At 42.5% G+C, this 20,082-nt stretch overlaps 1 protein-coding gene across 2 annotated transcripts in view; it reads right to left on the bottom strand.

Moving 5' to 3' along the window:
* Positions 1–20,082, bottom strand: part of LOC129860961 (DNA (cytosine-5)-methyltransferase 3B-like) — an 81,674-nt gene that overhangs the window by 36,785 nt on the left and 24,807 nt on the right. The window contains exons 4-12 of one of the 2 annotated variants that reach the window (XM_055931931.1): positions 19,756–19,850; positions 18,024–18,200; positions 12,997–13,164; positions 12,242–12,400; positions 11,301–11,408; positions 9,466–9,607; positions 3,018–3,140; positions 2,653–2,697; positions 2,448–2,527 (exon numbers count right to left, since the gene is read on the bottom strand). In XM_055931931.1, the coding sequence (XP_055787906.1) occupies positions 2,448–2,527; positions 2,653–2,697; positions 3,018–3,140; positions 9,466–9,607; positions 11,301–11,408; positions 12,242–12,400; positions 12,997–13,164; positions 18,024–18,200; positions 19,756–19,850 (1,097 nt within the window). The remainder of the gene's footprint in view (positions 1–2,447; positions 2,528–2,652; positions 2,698–3,017; positions 3,141–9,465; positions 9,608–11,300; positions 11,409–12,241; positions 12,401–12,996; positions 13,165–18,023; positions 18,201–19,755; positions 19,851–20,082) is intronic. The other variant, XM_055931932.1, reaches the window with a different exon arrangement.

The raw sequence follows: 20,082 nt of genomic DNA, 5'->3' as shown, positions 1-20,082 counted from the left end.
ATGTTATTTTAATTGAAAAAAAATGTGCTGTTCTTTCAAAAACAAGGACCTTTCTAAGTGACCCCAAACGGTGATGTACATATTTATATACCCCCCAAAATTACTTAAGTACTTTACACCACTGGCTGGTCGTAACAGTATTGTTTATTGCTGTTCTTAAAATTTGAATTCTATATTGCTCCAAATTTGCACACACTTCATGTTCCATAACAATGTCATGGAAAATATTATGTTTCCAACTACCAATCAGTCAGTAACTGCGCCTTAAATCCAGCTGCATATTGAACGTTGAGATTTCTGAAAGGCCAGTCTCTTTGGCAAATAACAGGAGTGTTAGCTAAAAAGACTGGTACCCAGCCTGATCTATTGGACTGGAGGCATTCGATAGAAGCAGCCAGCCAAGCCTGGTATCGATGCCTCTAGTCCCGGGGGTACCAACATTTTCTTTTTTTACCCCTTTTTCGTGGTATCCAATTTCTAGTTAACAGTTTTGTCCCATCGCTGCAACTACCGTACGGACTCGGGAGAGGCGAAGGTCGAGAGCCATGCGTCCTCCGAAACACAACCCAGCCAAGCCGCACTGCTTCTTGACACAATGCCCGCTTAACCCGGAAGCCAGCAGCATCAATGGGTCGGAGGAAACACTGTACACCTGGTGACCGTGTCAGCATGCATTGCGCACGGCCCGCTACAGGAGTTGCTAGTGCGCGATGGGACAAGAACATCCCTGCCGGCCAAACCCTCCCCTAACCTGGATGACGCTGGTCCAATTGTGTGCCGCCCCATGGGTCTCCCGTTCGCAGCCGGCTGCGACAGAGCCTGAACTCGAACCAGGATCTCCAGTGGCACAGTTAGCACTGCGATGCAGTGCCTTAGACCTTTTCTGAGTCAAGATCACTTTTGGAGTCAACAGGCAAGCCGAGATCTACGGCTCAGATTTCTTTTTAAACATGACAAAAAAATGTAACCCTATGCAACATTAACCTAATAAAGATAGTTCTGTAGAAATTAGGTTTGTGCATTAGGCCTAATACATTATCACAGCATATTGGCTATGCCTGGTCTGCAAATATTGTTCTTCTCAGACCATATTATATTTCAAAACTCGAGCTTGATAACAAAATAGATCAGTTGTTGTATCACTTGCGAGGCACAGCTGAGCATAAATTTAAATAATTCACTTTTTTATTTTACTGGACTGATGGTGCATCTGCAGGTCTCTGCATCTGGTGGTCAGTCTCAGCGGAGGGAGAGAGCAGCAGAGGGTCCGCCTCTCACGTTCCCTGCTCTCTCCTTTCCTCCGGTGAGATTGACCAGAGAGAGGGGACACCGTCTTCCACCTGGTGGCGAGACTCGAGTCGCACCACATTATTTCTGACTCATGCACACATTCATGTTGTTCCTATGACGAAAGAACGTGAAATATTCCTCGATATTAAAATAGACACGATGATCTGCTAATAATATAAACACAGGCCTATCGATACACTTGGCAACTCATTGATTGCAGCTGCAGTGCTGGTTGTAGCACGAGTGGAAGTAGGGCGTTTTATGTTTTGTAAAAGTGCTGAATAAAAGCAGTGTTGACAGTGCTGAATAAAAACAAACAAACAAACAAACTCATTAAAACATTAGCTCTGTGCTGTATTTGTTGACAGTCTCTCTCTGGTCATGGTTTTAAAAGTTAAAAGTTATAAAATCTCACATAGGCTAGTATCAAACTTTGCCGTGGGGTCGTGGAAGCTGTAGGCACGGTGATTTGAGCTATCCGATTAGCCAGCACAGTAAGCACACTTGATTTAGCTATCCTGGGCCACCGGGTAGGTGGAGTTTGTCCCTTCAGACAAATTAAATGGTTCAAAATGGGAACACTTTGCCTACCCAGTGTGCAGGGCTTCTGAATAAAGTGCACCTACCACCAACAGCGCAAGACAAATTGAAACAAAGTAGGAGCGCAAGGCTTTATCGCTGGAATTTCTACAGAAATGTTTGGTGATCGACTAGGAATGCCTTGAAGATTGACCAGTTGGTCAACCGGTTGGTGACCACTGCTCTAGTCCCTTACACAACAAAGAGAGGCAAGCCCAGGCATTTACGACTCTAAAATTTTGAACACAGTGGCTCTACTGACAGAATAGCTCTAGATGACTATTGTGGAAATCCTGCTTCCAGAGAGCAGCACAAACACATTAATAAACATTTTGATACATCGTAGGGCTCGGAGTGGATTAAATATTTAGGTAGGTAGGTGAATGTCTGTGTGTCCTTCACCTCAGGGTGTCCTACTTCTTTCAACAATTATTTTCTACTCTACAAGCACAACGTGGGACCTACTGTATAGTCAGTGGGTGTTGTAAGGATGGTTGAGTGAGAGTGATGACAGTTAAAGATAATATTGGTGTATTTCTTGGGAGTGTGCCGTTTCTGACTGAGAGAAGTGCACTAACCTTGCATGCTTGGCAAAGGCCTCCTTCAAAAAGTGGGTGGAAGGTTGCCGCTTGTGTTTTCCCACATGAGAGGCAAAACTCTGCCAGAAAATAGACAGATAGATTAAGTCTTCAGACTAAAGCACTTTTCGCAGTTTATGTTCCATAGCTACATCAATTAGAGATCTTTTTTTGAGAAATGTCCAAAACTAAAATGAGAACATACCTTCTATACTTCTGTTATTCTTCAAAACTTCATGCACCATTTGTTCTGAAGGGCAGAGAGGATACACAGAGAGAGACACACACATCCAAGTCAATAATCAAGACAGGTCTTGAGACACATGAACAATAACATACTACTGTATAGTAATAAAGAACAATCTTAAGGGAATTAGCTACATATGTTTGAAACAGACAACTCCAGGTTCGTATTCATTAAGGTATAACATTTTGAAAACGTTTTGAACAGAAATAGTAAATTAATGTTTCTTATAGGACAAATGTAAGTAGTCCCTCCCTGTTTCAGTCTGTTTTCTTCTGTTTGGTGCCTAATGAATACGACCCTGGTACCCCAGGTTGACCTCTGACCTCTACTGTAGACCTCCTCTGGGCTGCTCTTGGCCTTACAAAGGCTGATGCGGGGCCTCTTGGCTGTGGGGAAATACTCTAGCAGACTGACGTCCAACATTTTGTGGTTTAACGGGTTGCTGTCTAGAGAGAACACATACAGAACAAAAACAACAGTCAAGTTAAAAGACAGATTAAGTTATTGCAGAAACAAAATGTTGTATTACATTTTTTTTATCTCACTGACAGCAAATTATTGGCCAAGTAATATCGGGGTGAAAGTAAGCCGGTACGGAGAGAACGTTACAGCGTACCAGTATAACATGAGCCTATCACATTAATTAAAACAAAGATGCCAAGAAAACTGAAGGCATTTACAATATTATTTATCATTACTGCATGTCAGTTGCATGACAAATGGGAGAATGGACATGAAAACATGTAGAATACACTCCAAAATGCAGTGTGGTTTGACGATAAAAGTTACATTTTGCGAAGGCAGAGGTGAGTGTCAGAGATTGAGACTCTCGCGGACAGCAGTGGACGCATCATTTCAGGTTACAAGTGTAGTGTGCCTAATGAATGTGTCACGCCCTGATCTGTTTCACCTGTCCTTGTGAATGTCTCCACCCCCTCCAGGTGTCGCTTATTTTTCCTGGTGTATTTGAGAAACCTACCAGAGTTTGTTCCACTGCCCCTGCCTGTTTCTTACGCCTGTTTTGTAGTCCTTCCTGGTTTCGACCCTTCTGCCTGCCCTGACCCTGAGCCTGCCTCCCGTTCTGTACCTTGCCCCACCTCACTGGATTATTGACCCCTGCCTGCCCTGAGACTGCCTGCCATTCTGGACCCTTTGCACCCTCTCTGGATTACTGACCTCCACCTGCCTTTGACCTGTCGTTTGCCTGCCCCTGTATTAGAAATAAACTTTTGTTTCTTCGACACTGTCTGCATCTGGGTCATACTTGAAACGTGATAACCAGGCTCTGAGGGTGGCCAGTCCTCTTCTGGCTGTGCCCGTTGGAGATTGTAAGAGTACATGGCCATTCATGAAATGGTAGTTGCACAGTGCACTGTATGGTTGCAGGATTTATTTTAGAGTGGATGAAGGTGAGCAGGTGGCGAGGCCTATTGAAGTGATTGTTTGAAAATTAGATGAAAACATGACTGGTGTTTATGCCACAATAAAATATAAATCTTGACTATTAGTCCACAGACATCATAGTAAGGGATTCATTCTATATACTTTCACACCTGGTTAATCCCCTGACAAACCCATGGAGTACTGTGGATGACATGAAGCATACTAGACAGGAGGCAACCCTTAACCACCCCTCCACTCTAATGAAATAGCAAAGTGTCAACATGCAGTTAACAGACAATATGCAAACAAAGACTGGGGGAGAAAGACAGAAAGACAAAGAGAAGGGTGAGTGTGGGAGATGCCAAGTAGAGACATAAATAAATGACATAAGTATTCTAAAAACAGCTTATCAAGAAGCACATTTTTATTATCAGGTGTGCTAGATTGTGGTTGGAGCTAAAAACTACAGGACGGTAGCTCCCCAGGAACAGGGTTGGAGAAACTGATCTAGAGAAAGTAACGGTGGAACTCTTTTAAATCTGTCAGCAACTATTGTTCACAGCACTAACCGGGGCTATCGTTTAAGTTGGGTGCTATAACAGTGATACATTGGACTACAGATTTGCTTCCTAGATTATTCCAGCAAATTCACAACTATTGTATGATGTGAAAACTGAAAAAACGGCAGCTGTCCCTTTAACCTCTCTAGGGTACGTGGGATGGTAGCGTCCCACCTCTTCAACAGCCAGTGAAATTCCACAATTAAAATTCCTCAAACATACATGTATTTACCCCATTTTAAAGAAACACTTGTTGTAAATCCAGCCAGTGTCTGATTTCAAAAAGGCTTTACGACGAAAGCAAACCAAACGATTATGTTAGCCGAGTGCCTATTCACAGAATAACACAGCCATTTTTCCAGCCAAAGAGAGGATTCACAAAAAGCTGAAATATAGATCAAATGAATTACTAACCTTTGATGATCTTCATAGGACTTCATGTTACACAATACATGTATGTTTTGTTCGGTAAAGTTCATATTTATATCCAAAAATCTGAGTTTACATTGGCGCGTTACGTTCAGAAGTTCCAAAACATCCTGTGATTTTGCAGAGAGCCACATCAATACTCATTATAAATGTTGATGAAAATACAAGTGTTATGCATGGAATTTTAGATGCACTTCTCCGTAATGCAACCGCTGTGTCAGATTTCAAAAAAGCTTTACGGAAAAAGCAAACCATGCAATAATCTGAGGTCGGCGCTCAGAGCCCAATCAAGACAAACTATATCCGCCATATTGTGCAGTCAACAGAAGTCAGAAATAACATTATAAACATTCACTTACCTTTGATGATCTTCATCAGAGTGCACTCCCAGGAATCCCAGTTCCACAATACATGTTTGCTTTGTTCGATAATGTCCATCATTTATGTCCAAATTCCTCCTTGTTGTTCTTTTTTTCAGTACACTTTCCAAACTCACGACGTGCGGGAAAGTCCAGCGGAAAGTACGAATGAAAAGTTAAAAAAAAAGTTATATTACGGTCCGTAAAAACATGACAAAGGAAGTATTGAGTCAATCTTTAGGATTAAAACCAAATTATGATAAATGTACCATATTACGTATTGGATCACTAAAAAATACACATTTTACATTGCCATGTAGTTTACCAATTAAATGGTCTGACGGTGATGTGGACATACTCGGTATACAAATCCCAAAAGAAAGAAATGATCTCACTCCAATAAATTTTTATAGAAAGTTAGCAAAAATAGATAAGATCTTGCTACCATGGAAAGGAAAATACCTGTCTATTTGTGGGAAAATCACCCTGATTAACTCTTTAATCATATCACAGTTTACCTATTTGCTTATGGTTTTGCCTACACCTAGTGACCTGCTTTTTAAATTATATGAACAAAAAATATTCAATTTTATTTGGAACGGCAAGCCAGATAAAATTAAAAGGGCCTATTTATATAACGAATATGAATTCGGAGGGCAGAAATTATTAAATATTAAAGCATTAGACCTCTCACTAAAGGCATCAGTCATACAAAAGTTATACTTAAATCCAAACTGGTTCTCTAGTAGATTGGTACGAATGTCTCATCCTATGTTCAAGAAGGGCCTTTTTCCCTTCATTCAGATTACAACCTGCTCACTTTCGGTTGCTTGAAAAGGAAATAATCTCCAAAATATCTTTATTTTTTAAACAAGCCTTAGAAAGTTGGTTGCAATTTCAGTTTAATCCACCTGAAAGGACGGAACAAATAGTACAACAAATCTTGTGGTTAAATTCAAATATAGTAATTGATAAAAAAACTGTATTTATCGAAGAAATGTTTAAAAAAGGTATAATTTTTGTGAATGATATCATAAATAGGACTGGTGGAGTAATGTCACACATGCAGCTAACACAGACATATGGAAATGTCTGCTCTACCCAAAATTACAACCAATTAATTGCAGCATTACCACAAAAATGGAAGAGGCAGGTGGAAGGGGATAAAAGTAAGGAACTTGTATGTCGGCCTAATATTAAAGAACATAAATGGTTAAAGAAAAGTGTGATAAATAAAAACATATACCAATTTCATTTAAGGACCTAAACTTACAGCTGTGCCATATAAATTGCAAAATAGTTGGGAAGAGATTTGCGATGTACCCATTCCATGGCACATGGTTTATGAATTGATACGCAAAACAACGCCGGATTCAAAACTTCAAATTTTTCAATTTAAATTATTGTACAAAATTCTTGCAACTAATAGAATGTTATATATCTGGGGGATACAATCTTCCCAGCTCTGTAGATTCTGCTGTGAGGAGGCAGAGTCATTAGACCATTTATTTTGGTATTGTCCGCATGTAGCTCGTTTTTGGTCACAGGTCCAGGAATGGTTGAAGAATTGCAACATTTGCGTAGAACTAACGCTACAGATAGCAATACTGGGGGATTTGAAAAGCCATAGTCAATCAATCAATAATATAATAATTATTTTAGCAAAAATGTTTCTTTTTAATTTACAATCCGTGGAAGCTATGAGAATAGGAAGATTCAAATCTTTTGTGAAGCATCACAGCACAGTTGAAAAATATATGGCAAATAAAAATCCGAAATGGATGATGTTGGAAGATAGATGGGAAAGGTTGAGTGGAGCTGAAGGGTGGGACTAATAACAAGATAAACAATGTAGGGCATACGGGATCTGTGAAATGTGTATAGGTGCGGAGCTATTGTGAAATAGCACAGTTACAAGTGGAAATCAAACTGGATGGACAACAGAAATAGAGGAAGGACTAAGAACAAACAAGAGAGAACTATTATAAAGTAGACTGTGTCTGTAAAATGTGTATAAGATGTATAAATTGAAGGTAAAAACAGAAATGTTTATCAGTTTACTCCAATTGGGGGATCGGTGGTAGGGTTTGCGGGGAATAATAGTAAAGGTATACTCTTTTTAAAAAGTATGTATGTCTATGTAGGTATGTGTGTGTATGTATGTATATATGTGTATATGTATGCATACGTAAATGGATATATATATTTACCCAAAAAAATATGGGGGATTGGAAATGATGCAGACAATTACATTGGAAGCAACATTCTTTCCGCAATATTAAGCTGATCCACCCCCCCCCCAAAAAATAAAAAAATAATAAAAAATCTTTAGGATGTTAACATAATTTTTCAATAATGTTCCAACCGGAGAATTCCTTTGTCTTCAGAAGTGCGATGGAACAGAGCTCTCTTTCACATGAACGCGCATGGTCAGCGCATGTTCAGGTCATGGTCGACCTTACTTAATCCCCTCTCATTCGGCCCCACTTCACAGTAGAAGCATCAGACAAGGTTCTAAAGACTGTTGACATCTAGTGGAAGCCTTAGGAAGTGCAACATTACCAATATTCCACTGTATCTTCAATAGGAGCTGAGTTGAAAATCGACCACTCAAATTTCCCACTTCCTGGTTGGATTTTTTTCTCTCAGGTTGTTGCCTGCCATATGAGTTCTGTTATACTCACAGACATCATTCAAACAGTTTTAGAAACTTCAGCGTGTTTTCTATCCACATCTACTAATAATATGCATATTCTAGCTTTTGTGGCTGAGTAGCAGGCCGTTTACTCTGGGCATGCTTTTCATCCGGACGTGAAAATACTGCCCCCTACCCCAAAGAAGTTAACCTCTCTGGGATCGTTCGGGACGCTAGCGTCCCACCTCGCCAACAGCCAGTGAAATTGCAGGGCGCCAAATTCAAAACAACAGAAATCTCATAATTAAAATTCCTCAAACATACAAGTATTTTACACCATTTTAAAGATACACTTCTCGTTAATCCAACCAGTGTCCAATTTCAAAAAGGCTTTTCGGCGAAAGCAGAACATATCATTATGTTAGGTCAGCAACTAGTCACAGAAAGCATTCAGCCATTTTCCAACCAAAGAGAGGTGTCACAAAAAGCAGAAATATAGATAAAATTAATCACTAACCTTTGACGATCTTCATCAGATGACACTCCTAGGACTCAATGTTACACAATACATGTATGTTTTGTTTGATAAAGTTCATATTTATATCCAAAACCTCAGTTTACATTGGTGCCATGTTCAGAAATGCCTCCTAAAACATCCGGAGAAATTGCAGAGAGCCACATCAAATAACAGAAATACTCATCATAAACTTTGATGAAAGATACATGTTTAACATAGAATTAAAGATAAACTTGTTCTTAATGCAACCTCTGTAAAGTTTTCCTCTGTAATGAATACGCTATTGTCCAGTTGGAATATTATTGAAGATTTATTTTGTGGAAGATAGAGAGGTTGTAGAAGGAATGGCACGCCCGCGTGACCACGCAGTAAACAACTCATTGGCCTCAGCCTAGTCCACTTGTTGAAACAGCTCTTATTCGACCCCCTTCCACAATAGAAGCCTCAAACAACTTTCTAAAGCTGGACCTCTGCTGGAAGCCTTGGGAAGTGCAATCTGGCCCCATAGACACAGCATATTGGATAGGCAATCACTTAAATGAAACTACAAACCTCAGATTTCCCACTTCCTGGTTGGATTTGTCTCAGGTTTTTGCCTGCCATATGAGTTCTGTTATACTCACAGACATTATTTTAACAGTTTTGAAACTTTAGAGTGTTTTCTATCCAAATCGACTACTTATATGCATATCATAGCTTCTGGGTCTGGGTAACAAGCAGTTTACTCTGGGCACCTTATTCATCCAAGCTACTCAATACTGCCCCCCCCCCCCTTTCCCAAAGACGTTAAGGGGCCCATAGTGGACAATACTGGACAGAAGGGGAGCAGGACAAAAACCCCAGCCATGGCATTAAGACCTTATATTGACTTAGGTTGGTGAGTCTCACCAGGGTTCTCTGTGGGTTTGAGGCCCTCATGGCCCTTAGGCAGGAAGCCCCCTTTGGCCCAGTCCAGCATGGGCTTGACCTGGTCCTCTGGCCCCTCTGACTCACACGGAGGGAATGGCTTCTCAGCACGCAGACTGGCCATCTGAGAGAGAGAGGGGGAAAGAGAGGAGGCAGGGGTGTGGAAGAGGGAGAAGAGGCAGGGGTGTGGAAGAGGGAGAAAAGGCGGGTGAGCGAAGGGAGGGAGAGGTAGGAGGTTAGGTGGAAGATAGAGGTTGTAAATGAGAACTTGTTCTCAACTAGCCTACCTGGTTAAATGAAGGTGAAATAAAATAAAACCCTTTTTTTTAAAAATACAATTGCTTGTGTGAGTATACATTTTAGGGGAAAATATTATAGGCCTATTTTAACAATGAAAAGGAATTGTCTAAGTTAAATTAAAATATCCATGTGACATTGTCACATACAAAAATATAACCTGACATTTGATATTCTTAATTTAATAAAACAACAAACCTTTAAATGTCGTTTTTATTCTGTGTACCCCATAAAAAACACATCCCACTTGTTGTATTTGTCTGCCAATCAAAGCGCCACTACAGTCACAGAGGCTTCATGTGTAGCAAGTAAAGTGAGAGATCATTGTTATTTGTTGCTATTTGTAGACAAGGACAGGGAGCACAGCAAAATGTTGCCTCAATTATCCTAGTTAGCTAGCTGGCTAGTTTAGGTAACTTCTCTTCTCCGATTTGATGCAGTCAACACAGGCACTGTCAGATGGGACTATAAATAACATATGGCATCAACAAGTTAGCGCGAGTTGACTAGGCTACACTGCATCTCTCTTTGTTTCTCCCTCTTTGCTCTGCACACCCCTTCCACACACACTTGCACACCCCTTCCACACACACTGGCACCCCCCCCCCCCCGCCTGCTTCTGCTGCAGCAGAGCGCATTGCCTCTACCTTGCTGAGCAAGTGTTCAGGTTAAAAACATAGCAAAGTTAAGGAAACAATTGTATTACGAAAATCTGAATAACCCCCCAAAAATGTATGATATTTTTCAAATAGTAACATTATTTCAAATTCCCATACCTACTGTCTGTCTGTTTGTCGGTATTGTGAAGTTATTAACAGGCCCTAGTATTGAGATCAAGGAAATGCAGGGATATTCCCGGCCCCTGTATTGACATAAAAAATTAATATACAGTACCAGTCAAAAGTTTGAACACACCTACTCATTCAAGTTTTTATTTTTTTATTTTTTACTATTTTCTACATTGTAGAATAATAGTGAAGACATCAAAACTATGAAATAACACATATGGAATCATGTAGTAACCAAAAAAGTGTTAAACAAATCTAAATATATTTTATATTTGAGATTCTTCAAAGTAGCCACACTTTGCCTTGATGATAGCTTTGCAAACTCTTGCACTCTGTGGTAAATTCAATTGATTGGACATAGGGCTGTGGCGGTCACTAAAATTTTGTCAGCTGGTGATTGTCAAGCAAATAACTGTCGATCTCACGGTAATTGACCATTAATTAACATACACTCATTTAATTTGAATGAATTTCTAAAAATGGCTAAAAACCTGTTTTCGCTTTGTATTTAGGGGATATTGTGTGTAGATTGAAGATGGGAAAAAACGACTTAATCCATTTTAAAACAAGGCTGTAATGTAACAAAATGTGGAAAAAGTCAAGGGGTCTGAATACTTTCCGAATGCACTGTAGAGTAACCAAACCCTCTCCCCACACACCACACATATATACACACACACATAAATGAATCTCTACATTCTTCTTTGCCACAGTCCTCCTACCCCTCCTTACCTCCAGTGCCTGGAAGATGGCCCTGCGGTAGGATGCCAGCTTGGCGTAGGAGGCTTGGTTGAAGAACTTGGGGAAAGCAGTGATGGAGTCCAGTTTGTCAGCTGAAACCTGTTGAGGATGATGAGTGGAAGCCAAGGACAAGACATTAGCAGGTGGAGATATGGAAGGTTAAAAGCTCATTCATTGCTTTACTGTAAAACAAGGTCCGTATTCACAAAGCGTCTCAGAGTAGGAGTGCTTAACTAGGATAAGGTGACCCCTGTCCATATAATGTTATTCTTTATGATCTACAAGAGGACTGATCATCAACCAGCACTCCTACTTCGTGTCGCATGAGCCTCGTTTACACCTTGCACTAATATGTGGGTTTCATGATCTTATCAATATGATCCAATCACTATCTAATCAAGGTTTATCTTTCATCCATCCACTGTGTCCGCATTTTGACCAGATTTCCTTGTCCCTCCCTGTATGCAATTTCTTTGCATTCAGATAATATGAATGTATTTATTTATTTTAAGAGACAATTATTGATGCTGCAAGTCATTTGTACTGCCTGTCAATGATTTTAGAGATCAGTATAATGATGATTTAATTAAATGGTTTGACCATCCAGATCTGTCTACACTTCATTGATTTCCAGACACAACACTTGCCTGACTACATCCAGATGTGGTCAGGAAGATCTGATCACAACCAGATCACAATTGTCTACACCTGTCTAAAAATGTGGGCACAATCAGAATGTGGACAAGATAAGGACAAAAGGATGAATGTTAGCTCCGGGTATAAACAGGGCTTTTGTCAATGCTGCCCCTGAAATATAGCAGACTTTATGACAGACATGATAACATCCAAAATGTTCCTCTCTGCCAAACAATGATGGAGTGTTGTGATTCTTGTGAGTACACAGGGTGGGAACCCTCCTCCTCAATTCTCACCTCAGAGAACTTGCCATCACCGAACCACTGCAGCCACCTCATGCCATGAGTGGCTTGTCGTTTGCCCGTGGCGCGCCAGGTGACCACGATGCCTGGCCACCAGGAGAAACCCTTGATCTTCCCCCACACCAGCTCCCCAATGCCAAAACCCTTGTTGTCCTGCGAGGGGAGAGGACGGGGGACAGTTGGAGGGGTAAAGAGGTGTGTGTGTGTGTGTGAACTAGATTTGGAGTTTGAAACAGGTGGGTCTTTGACTCTAGGACATGTCAGCGCATAGACAATCCGCCAGGTGCACATCATCATAATGGATATACCACTGCTAGGGGACTGTGGGTTCCATTAGTCTTGTTATGGATACAGGTTGGCCTCCAAACACACATTACAAAGACTCAGTATTACTATGAGACTATGTTATACTTCATGTGCCATTGCCACTGACTAACCCCACACCACACAGCACTGTAGACCTGTGAGGTTACAGACGTCAAAGAGAATGGAGGCAGAGATGTACAAACACACACAGTCAGTCATGCTCCAAACACACATTGTCTCTGCAGGTGGACAAACAGAAGAAGGGATGGGAGACTTTATGATATTATCCACTTTCTCCTCTCTTGTTTTCTGTTAAAACGTAACTCCCTCTTCTATTGGCCCTATAGTCCCCCCTTTGTCCTCTCCCTTCTCTCTCCCCCTTCCTCACTTCTTCCCCTCTCCCTGTCTCTCTCCTCCCTCCCTCCTCTATCCCCTTCCGTTACCTTGTACTCTGGCTGGCAGGCAGGCTCTGTGGTGTTGGAGGCCAGGGAGGTGGAGGAGGTAGAGGTGCTCTGGGCCGAATCCTTAGAGTCCTGCTCCAGGAGCTCCAGGGAGGGGCTCTCAGGGACCACGGACACCAGGGGCCCGGGGCCAACACTGCAGGCCAGGCTCTGTGGAGAGAGAGAGAAAGGTGGGAGGGGGAGAGATGGGAAGGAGAGAAGGACACAATGCATTAAACATTAGTTGGGATTAGGGTTGCAAAGTTCCAGGAACTGTCAATATATTCCCTGGTTTTCCCGGAATCCCGGTTGGAGGATTGCTGTTTATTCCCTCCAAATCTGAGAATTCTCCAACCCTGATTTCGTGAAAACCAGGGAATTTATTGAACGTTTCCGGGAATTTTGCAACTAGCTTTATGAGAAGGTTAAACAGTGGGGAGAACAAGTATTTGATACACTGACGATTTTGCAGGTTTTCCTACTTACAAAGCATGTAGAGGTCTGTAATTTTATATCATAGGTACACGTCAACTGTGAGAGACGGAATCAAAAACAAAAATCCAGAAAATCACATTGTATGATTTTTAAGTAATTCATTTGCATTTTATTGCATGACATAAGTATTTGATCACCTACCAACCAGTAAGAATTCTGGCTCTCACAGACCTGTTAGTTTTTCTTTAAGAAGCCCTCCTGTTCTCCACTCATTACCTGTATTAACTGCATCTGTTTGAACTCGTTACCTGTCCACACCTGTTCACACACTCAATCAAACAGACTCCAACCTCTCCACAATGGCCAAGACCAGAGAGCCGTGTAAGGACATCAGGGATAAAATTGTAGACCTGCACAAGGCTGGGATGGGCTACAGGACAATAGGCAAGCAGCTTGGTGAGAAGGCAACAACTGTTGGCGCAATTATTAGAAAATGGAAGAAGTTCAAGATGACGGTCAATCACCTTCGGTCTGGGGCTCCATGCAAGATCTCACCTCGTAGGGCATCAATGATCATGAGGAAGGTGAGGGATCAGCCCAGAACTACACGGCAGGACCTGGTCAATGACCTGAAGAGAGCTGGGACCACAGTCTCAAAGAAAACCATTAGTAACACACTACGCCGTCATGGATTAAAATCCTGCAGCGCACGCAAGGTCCCCCTGCTCAAGCCAGCGCATGTCCAGGCCCGTCTGAAGTTTGCCAATGACCATATGGATGATTCAGAGGAGGAATGGGAGAAGGTCATGTGGTCTGATGAGACAAAAATAGAGCTTTTTGGTCTAAACTCCACTCGCCGTGTTTGGAGGAAGAAGAATTATGAGTACAACCCCAAGAACACCATCCCAACCGTGAAGCATGGGGGTGGAAACATCATTCTTTGGGGATGCTTTTCTGCAAAGGGGACAGGATGACTGCACGTATTGAGGGGAGGATGGATGGGGCCATGTATCGCGAGATCTTGGCCAACAACCTCCTTCCCTCAGTAAGAGCATTGAAGATGGGTCATGGCTGGGTCTTCCAGCATGACAACGACCCGAAACACACAGCCAGGGCAACTAAGGAGTGGCTCCGTAAGAAGCATCTCAAGGTCCTGGAGTGGCCTAGCCAGTCTCCAGACCTGAACCCAATAGATAAACTTTGGAGGGAGCTGAAAGTCCGTATTGCCCAGCGACAGCCCCGAAACCTGAAGGATCTGGAGACGGTCTGTATGGAGGAGTGGGCCAAAATCCCTGCTGCAGTGTGTGCAAACCTGGTCAAGAACTACAGGAAAACATATGATCTCTGTAATTGCAAACAAAGGTTTCTGTACCAAATATTAAGTTCTGCTTTTCTGATGTATCAAATACTTATGTCATGCAATAAAATGCAAATTATTTACTTAATCATACAATGTGATTTTCTGGATTTTAGATTCCGTCTCTCACAGTTGAAGTGTACCTATGATAAAAATTACAGACCTCTACATGCTTTGTAAGCAGGAAAACCTGCAAAATCGGCAGTGTATCAAATACTTGTTCTCCCCACTGTATGTTTTGAAGTGTCTTAAAACCTATGTGTAATTACACAATTTTACCAAGTACGAACAACTGCTAAATCTGTATGTATTTTTTTGTTGAATTTGGTCCCTATCCACCTGATGATCTCCGATCCACCCAATCCTAGTTCTTAGCTCCATCAGTGTGTGTTTTAGCATAGTGCTCTTGACCCAAATGGACTCCCACATCTACCCAGATAATCTAGACCATCACCATGGAACCTACTCAGTGTTCTTTAATCCAGCCCATCACCTTGGAACCTACTCAGTGTTCTTCAATCCAGACCAACACATTGGAACCTACTCAGTGTCCTTTAATCCAGACCAACACCTTTAAGCCAACTCAGTGTCCTTTAATCCAGACCAACACCTTTAAGCCTACTCAGTGTCTTTTAATCCAGACCAACACCGTGGAACCTACTCAGTGTTCTTTAATCCAGACCAACACCTTTAAGCCTACTCAGTGTCTTTTAATCCAGACCAACACCGTGGAACCTACTCAGTGTTCTTTAATCCAGACCATCACCTTAGAACCTACTCAGTGTCCTTCTCTCTTTTTGATGTATTTAGCAATCTCACTGGTAACTGAAATAAAGCAACCTTTTTGCAGGTACTGTAGACTGACAGAGAGACACACAGGGTATGAGAAAGGGGAGAGAGAGACAGAGAGGAAGAGAGAGGTGAAGTGAAAGTGAGAGAGACAGAGGGGGAGAGACATAGAAAGAGGGACAGAAAGCGAAAGAGAGAGTGAAAGAGAGAGAGCACAAGAGGGAGAGCGAAAGAGACAGGGAAAGAGAGAGATAAAGAGCCGTTGAACATTGTCAGTCACGAAGGGCAGAGGCCGAGCACTTAAGGCACTTTTGAAATCTCATCACATGATGGACTGCAGACAAGCATGTTATTAACTGGCTCAGGCTGCAAACAAGAGACTTCAGAAAATAAACCATGAGGATCCAATTGTACACTGACTGTCACTCCTTCCAGGCCGCAGCGTTTCACACAAAGGCAGCCCTTATGGTTGCTGTGTGTGTGTGTGTGTGTGTGTCTCCAACGGTTTGGTTTCTCCTCTATACCTACCCTCTCATATCTGCTGTTTGAGCGTGACAAGTGTGTGTGTGTGTTTGACTGTTTCAGCGTGACAAGCTTTTCTTGTTGGATGGTGTGTGTTTCTACAGGTGCTGTCTCATAATTTCTCAGAGAACTGACAGAAGACACACAGAACTACATTCCTCCAGCCACATGGCATGTCTTGTCCTGTCCTACTGTGCTAGTTGTGTTAATCGTAAGGATGATGCAATGGCTCAGAGTGATTTTTTTAATTTCACCTTCATTTAACCAGGTAGGCCAGTTGAGAACAAGTTCTCATTTACAACTGTGACCTGGCCAAGATAAAGCAAAGCAGTGAGACAAAAAACAACACAGAGTTACACATAGGATAAACAAAAGTAGACTCAACACAACAATAGAAAAATCTATATACAGTGTGAGCAAATGGAGTAAGGAGGTAAGGCAATAAATAGGCCATAGTAGCGAAGTAATTACAATTTAGCAAATTAACACTGGAGTGATAGATGTGCAGAAGATGAATGTGCAAGTAGAGATACTGGGGTGCAAAAAGAGCAAAAAAGTAAATAAAAACAATATGGGGATGAGGTAGTTGGGTGGGCTATTTACAGATGGGCTATGTACAGCTGCAGCGATCGGTAAGCTGCTCAGATAGCTGATGTTTAAAGTTAGTGAGGGAGATATGAGTCTCCAACTTCAGCGATTTTTGCAATTCGTTCCAGTCATTCGCAGCAGAGAACTGGAAGGAAAGGCAGCCAAAGTCGGTGTTGGCTTTGGGGATGACCAGGGAGATATACCTGCTGGAGCGCATGCTACGGGTGGGTGTTGCTATGGTGACCAGTGAGCTGAGATAAGGCGGAGCTTTACCTAGCAAAGACTTATAGATGACCTGGAGCCAGTAGGTTTGGCGACGAATATGTAGCGAAGGCCAGCCGACGAGAGCATACAGGTTGCAGTGGTGGATAGTATATGGGGCTTTGGTGACAAAACGGATGGCACTGTGATAGCAAACTGGATGTAGTCTGAGTAGAGTGTTGGAGGCTATTTCGTAAATGAAATCGCCGAAGTCAAGGATCGGTAGGATAGTCAGTTTTACGAGGGTATGTTTGGCAACGTGAGTGAAGGAGGCTTTGTTGCGAAATAGGAAGCCGATTACAGAGTTCATTTTGGATTGGAGATGCTTAATATGAGTATGGAAGGAGAGTTTACAGTCTAACCAGACACCTAGGTATTTGTAGTTGTCCACATATTCTAAGTCAGAACCGTCCAGAGTAGTGATGCGAGTCGGGCGGGCGGGTGCGGGCAGCGATCGGTTGAAGAGCATGTATTTAGTTTTACTAGCGTTTAAGAGCAGTTGGAGGCCTGTTGTATGGCATTGAAGCTCGTTTGGAGGTTTGTTAACACAGTGTCCAACGAAGGGCCAGATGTATACAGAATGGTGTCGTCTGCGTAGAGGTGGATCAAGGAATCACCCGCAGAAAGAGCGACATCATTGATATATACAGAGAAAAGATTCAGCCTGAGGATTGAACCCTGTGGTACCCCCATAGAGACTGCCAGAGGTCCGGACAACAGGCCCTCTGATTTGACACACTGAACTCTGAGAAGTATAGTATAGTATGACTACCTAGCCATGTAATCACGGACAGGATTGACAGAATATCTTTTTTTTTTAAATCAAATCATGTCTAAGGTACTGTTAGAACAGAGTAATTCATTTCTGTGGGGGTGTCAAATTTGAATGAAAAAATATGTAAAATCAAATATGACTCAGAGGTGGATTTGTTTTTCTTTGTGAGAACATAAAACAACAGAGCCTAATATTTTGACAGACTAGATGGGAGCCCTGGGCTGTATAGTGTCTGTTCATTACGTTGCTGCATATTCAGTCTACTCTGAATGGCGTGTGTCCACATGTAGAGTGTGTTCTCACCAGAGGACTGCTGTGGTGCTCCAGCTTGTTCTGGCGTCCTCCCCTTCTCTGCTCGCGGCTGCGTGGTTTGCTGTGAGGGGCCAGCAGACCGGCCTGGAAGATGGTCCTGGGAGAGGGTCTCTGTCTCAGACCCGAGCCAGACTCCGAGCCCCCCACTCCTACTACCTTGGCCTTCTGCTGTAGAGAAGACACAGCACTGCTAAACAATGGTTGACCAACTCCCATCATAAGAAGGTTCATGTCCATTCCTGTATCCTAATTCTACAGCGCACAGTGTCTGGCTACGAGACAACATCATCACCATTCAGGTTTTGTTGATGAGATGGGGTTCAACACAGACTAACAGCAGGGCTCACTGGTTCTCCTGTTAGGATCATCACTTTGAGCACTATGCATTTGTGCAGGTAGTATTCTCCTGGCATTCGGCAAACCCAGATTCGTCTGTCGGACTGCCAGATGGTGAAGAGTGATTCATCACTCCAGTGTTTCCACTGCTCCAGAGACCAATGGCAGCGAGAGTTACACCACTTCAGCCGACACTTGGCATTGCGCATGGTGATCTTAGTCTTGTGTGCGTGCGGCTGCTCGGCCATGGAAACCCATTTCATGAACTTGTACTGACGTTGTTTCCAGAGGCAGAACCGAGGAGAGATTATTTTTACGTGCTACGCACTTCAGCACTCGGCGGTCCCGTTCTGTCAGCTTTTGTGGCCTACCACTTCGCGGCTGAGCCGTTGTTGCTCCTAGGCATTTCCACATCACAATAACAGCAATTACCAGGGCAGCTTTAGAAAGGCAAAAATTTCACGAACTGACTTGTTGGAAAGGTGCCACGTTAAAAGTCACTGAGCTCTTCAGTAAGGCCATTCTACCGCCAATGTTTGCCTATAGAGATTGTGTGCTCGATTGTATATACCTGTCAGCAATGGGTGTGGTTGAAATAGCCAAATCTACTAATTTGAAGGGTGTCCACAACAGTCCACCACAGGAGGTTGCTGAGGGGAGGACGGCTCATAATAATGGAGCAATTGGAATGGCATCAAACACCTGGAAACCATGTGTTTGATGTATTTTATACCAATCCACATATTCCGCTCCAGTCATTACCATGAGCCCATCCTCCCCAATTAAGGTGCCACCAACCTCATGTGGTATCCACATACTTCTGTACATATTGTGTACCTTGAGAAGCAACTGCTCTCTATGTATCCCCTCTTGATCCCGCATTCTTTTGTCTTTTACGTAGCAGGCGTAAAAGAAACACAGACCAGACAAGTAGATTATGGTTGGATTGGATTATGGTCATTGTAGTTCAGTATCACGTATTCTGCGCTAAACTATGTAGAACATTGGCCTGTTGGAAACTACAACCCCCTACAGTTTGGTCATACAGCTCTCCCCTGTAACTATTCCCCAGGTCGTTGCTGCAAATGAGAACGTGTTCTCAGTCAACTTACCTGGTAAAATAACGGTAAAATAAAATAAATAAAAATAAATGATCTGATTTATTTCTAGAGAAACTGCAGCACGATGTGCAGAGTCTGGTGGAGTAGAGTGTTGGGCAGTGTGTGTGTGTGTGTATATATATGTATATGTGTGTATATATGTGTCTGTGCGTGTGTGTGTGTGTGTATCTAAGTATGAGTATGTATCTACATGTGTGTATCTATGTATGAGTAAACTGTCCACGCACATGTCTGTGTATGTGGGTCTATGTAGTGTGAATACTCACCTCACTATAGGAGGAGTCCCAGCTGCACTCCTCCTCCTCAGAGGACCTCTTCCTGGTTCTCTTCCTGCTCCCAGACAACTGGTTAACATCTGAGTCTGGAGAGAGAGAGAGCAAGATTGAGAGTGAGAGTGAGAGAGAGAGAGATGGAGAGATATGGGGGACTGAGTAAAAATGGTGACTTATGAAAACACCGGGTTCAGAGAGTGTGTGAGAAGTTTAGGCTTGAGAGGTGAGAGGAAGCTGCTACTTAATGCGGTAGTCAAGTGTAAGGTGAGAATTTGGTCAAATGAATCAAATGTATTTATAAAGCCCTTTATACATCAGCAG

This window comes from Salvelinus fontinalis, chromosome 8 (assembly GCF_029448725.1).
Source record: "Salvelinus fontinalis isolate EN_2023a chromosome 8, ASM2944872v1, whole genome shotgun sequence".
Taxonomy (NCBI): domain Eukaryota; kingdom Metazoa; phylum Chordata; class Actinopteri; order Salmoniformes; family Salmonidae; genus Salvelinus; species Salvelinus fontinalis.
Note: the sequence above shows the minus strand (reverse complement) of the source record. Positions and strands in the feature narration are given on the sequence as shown.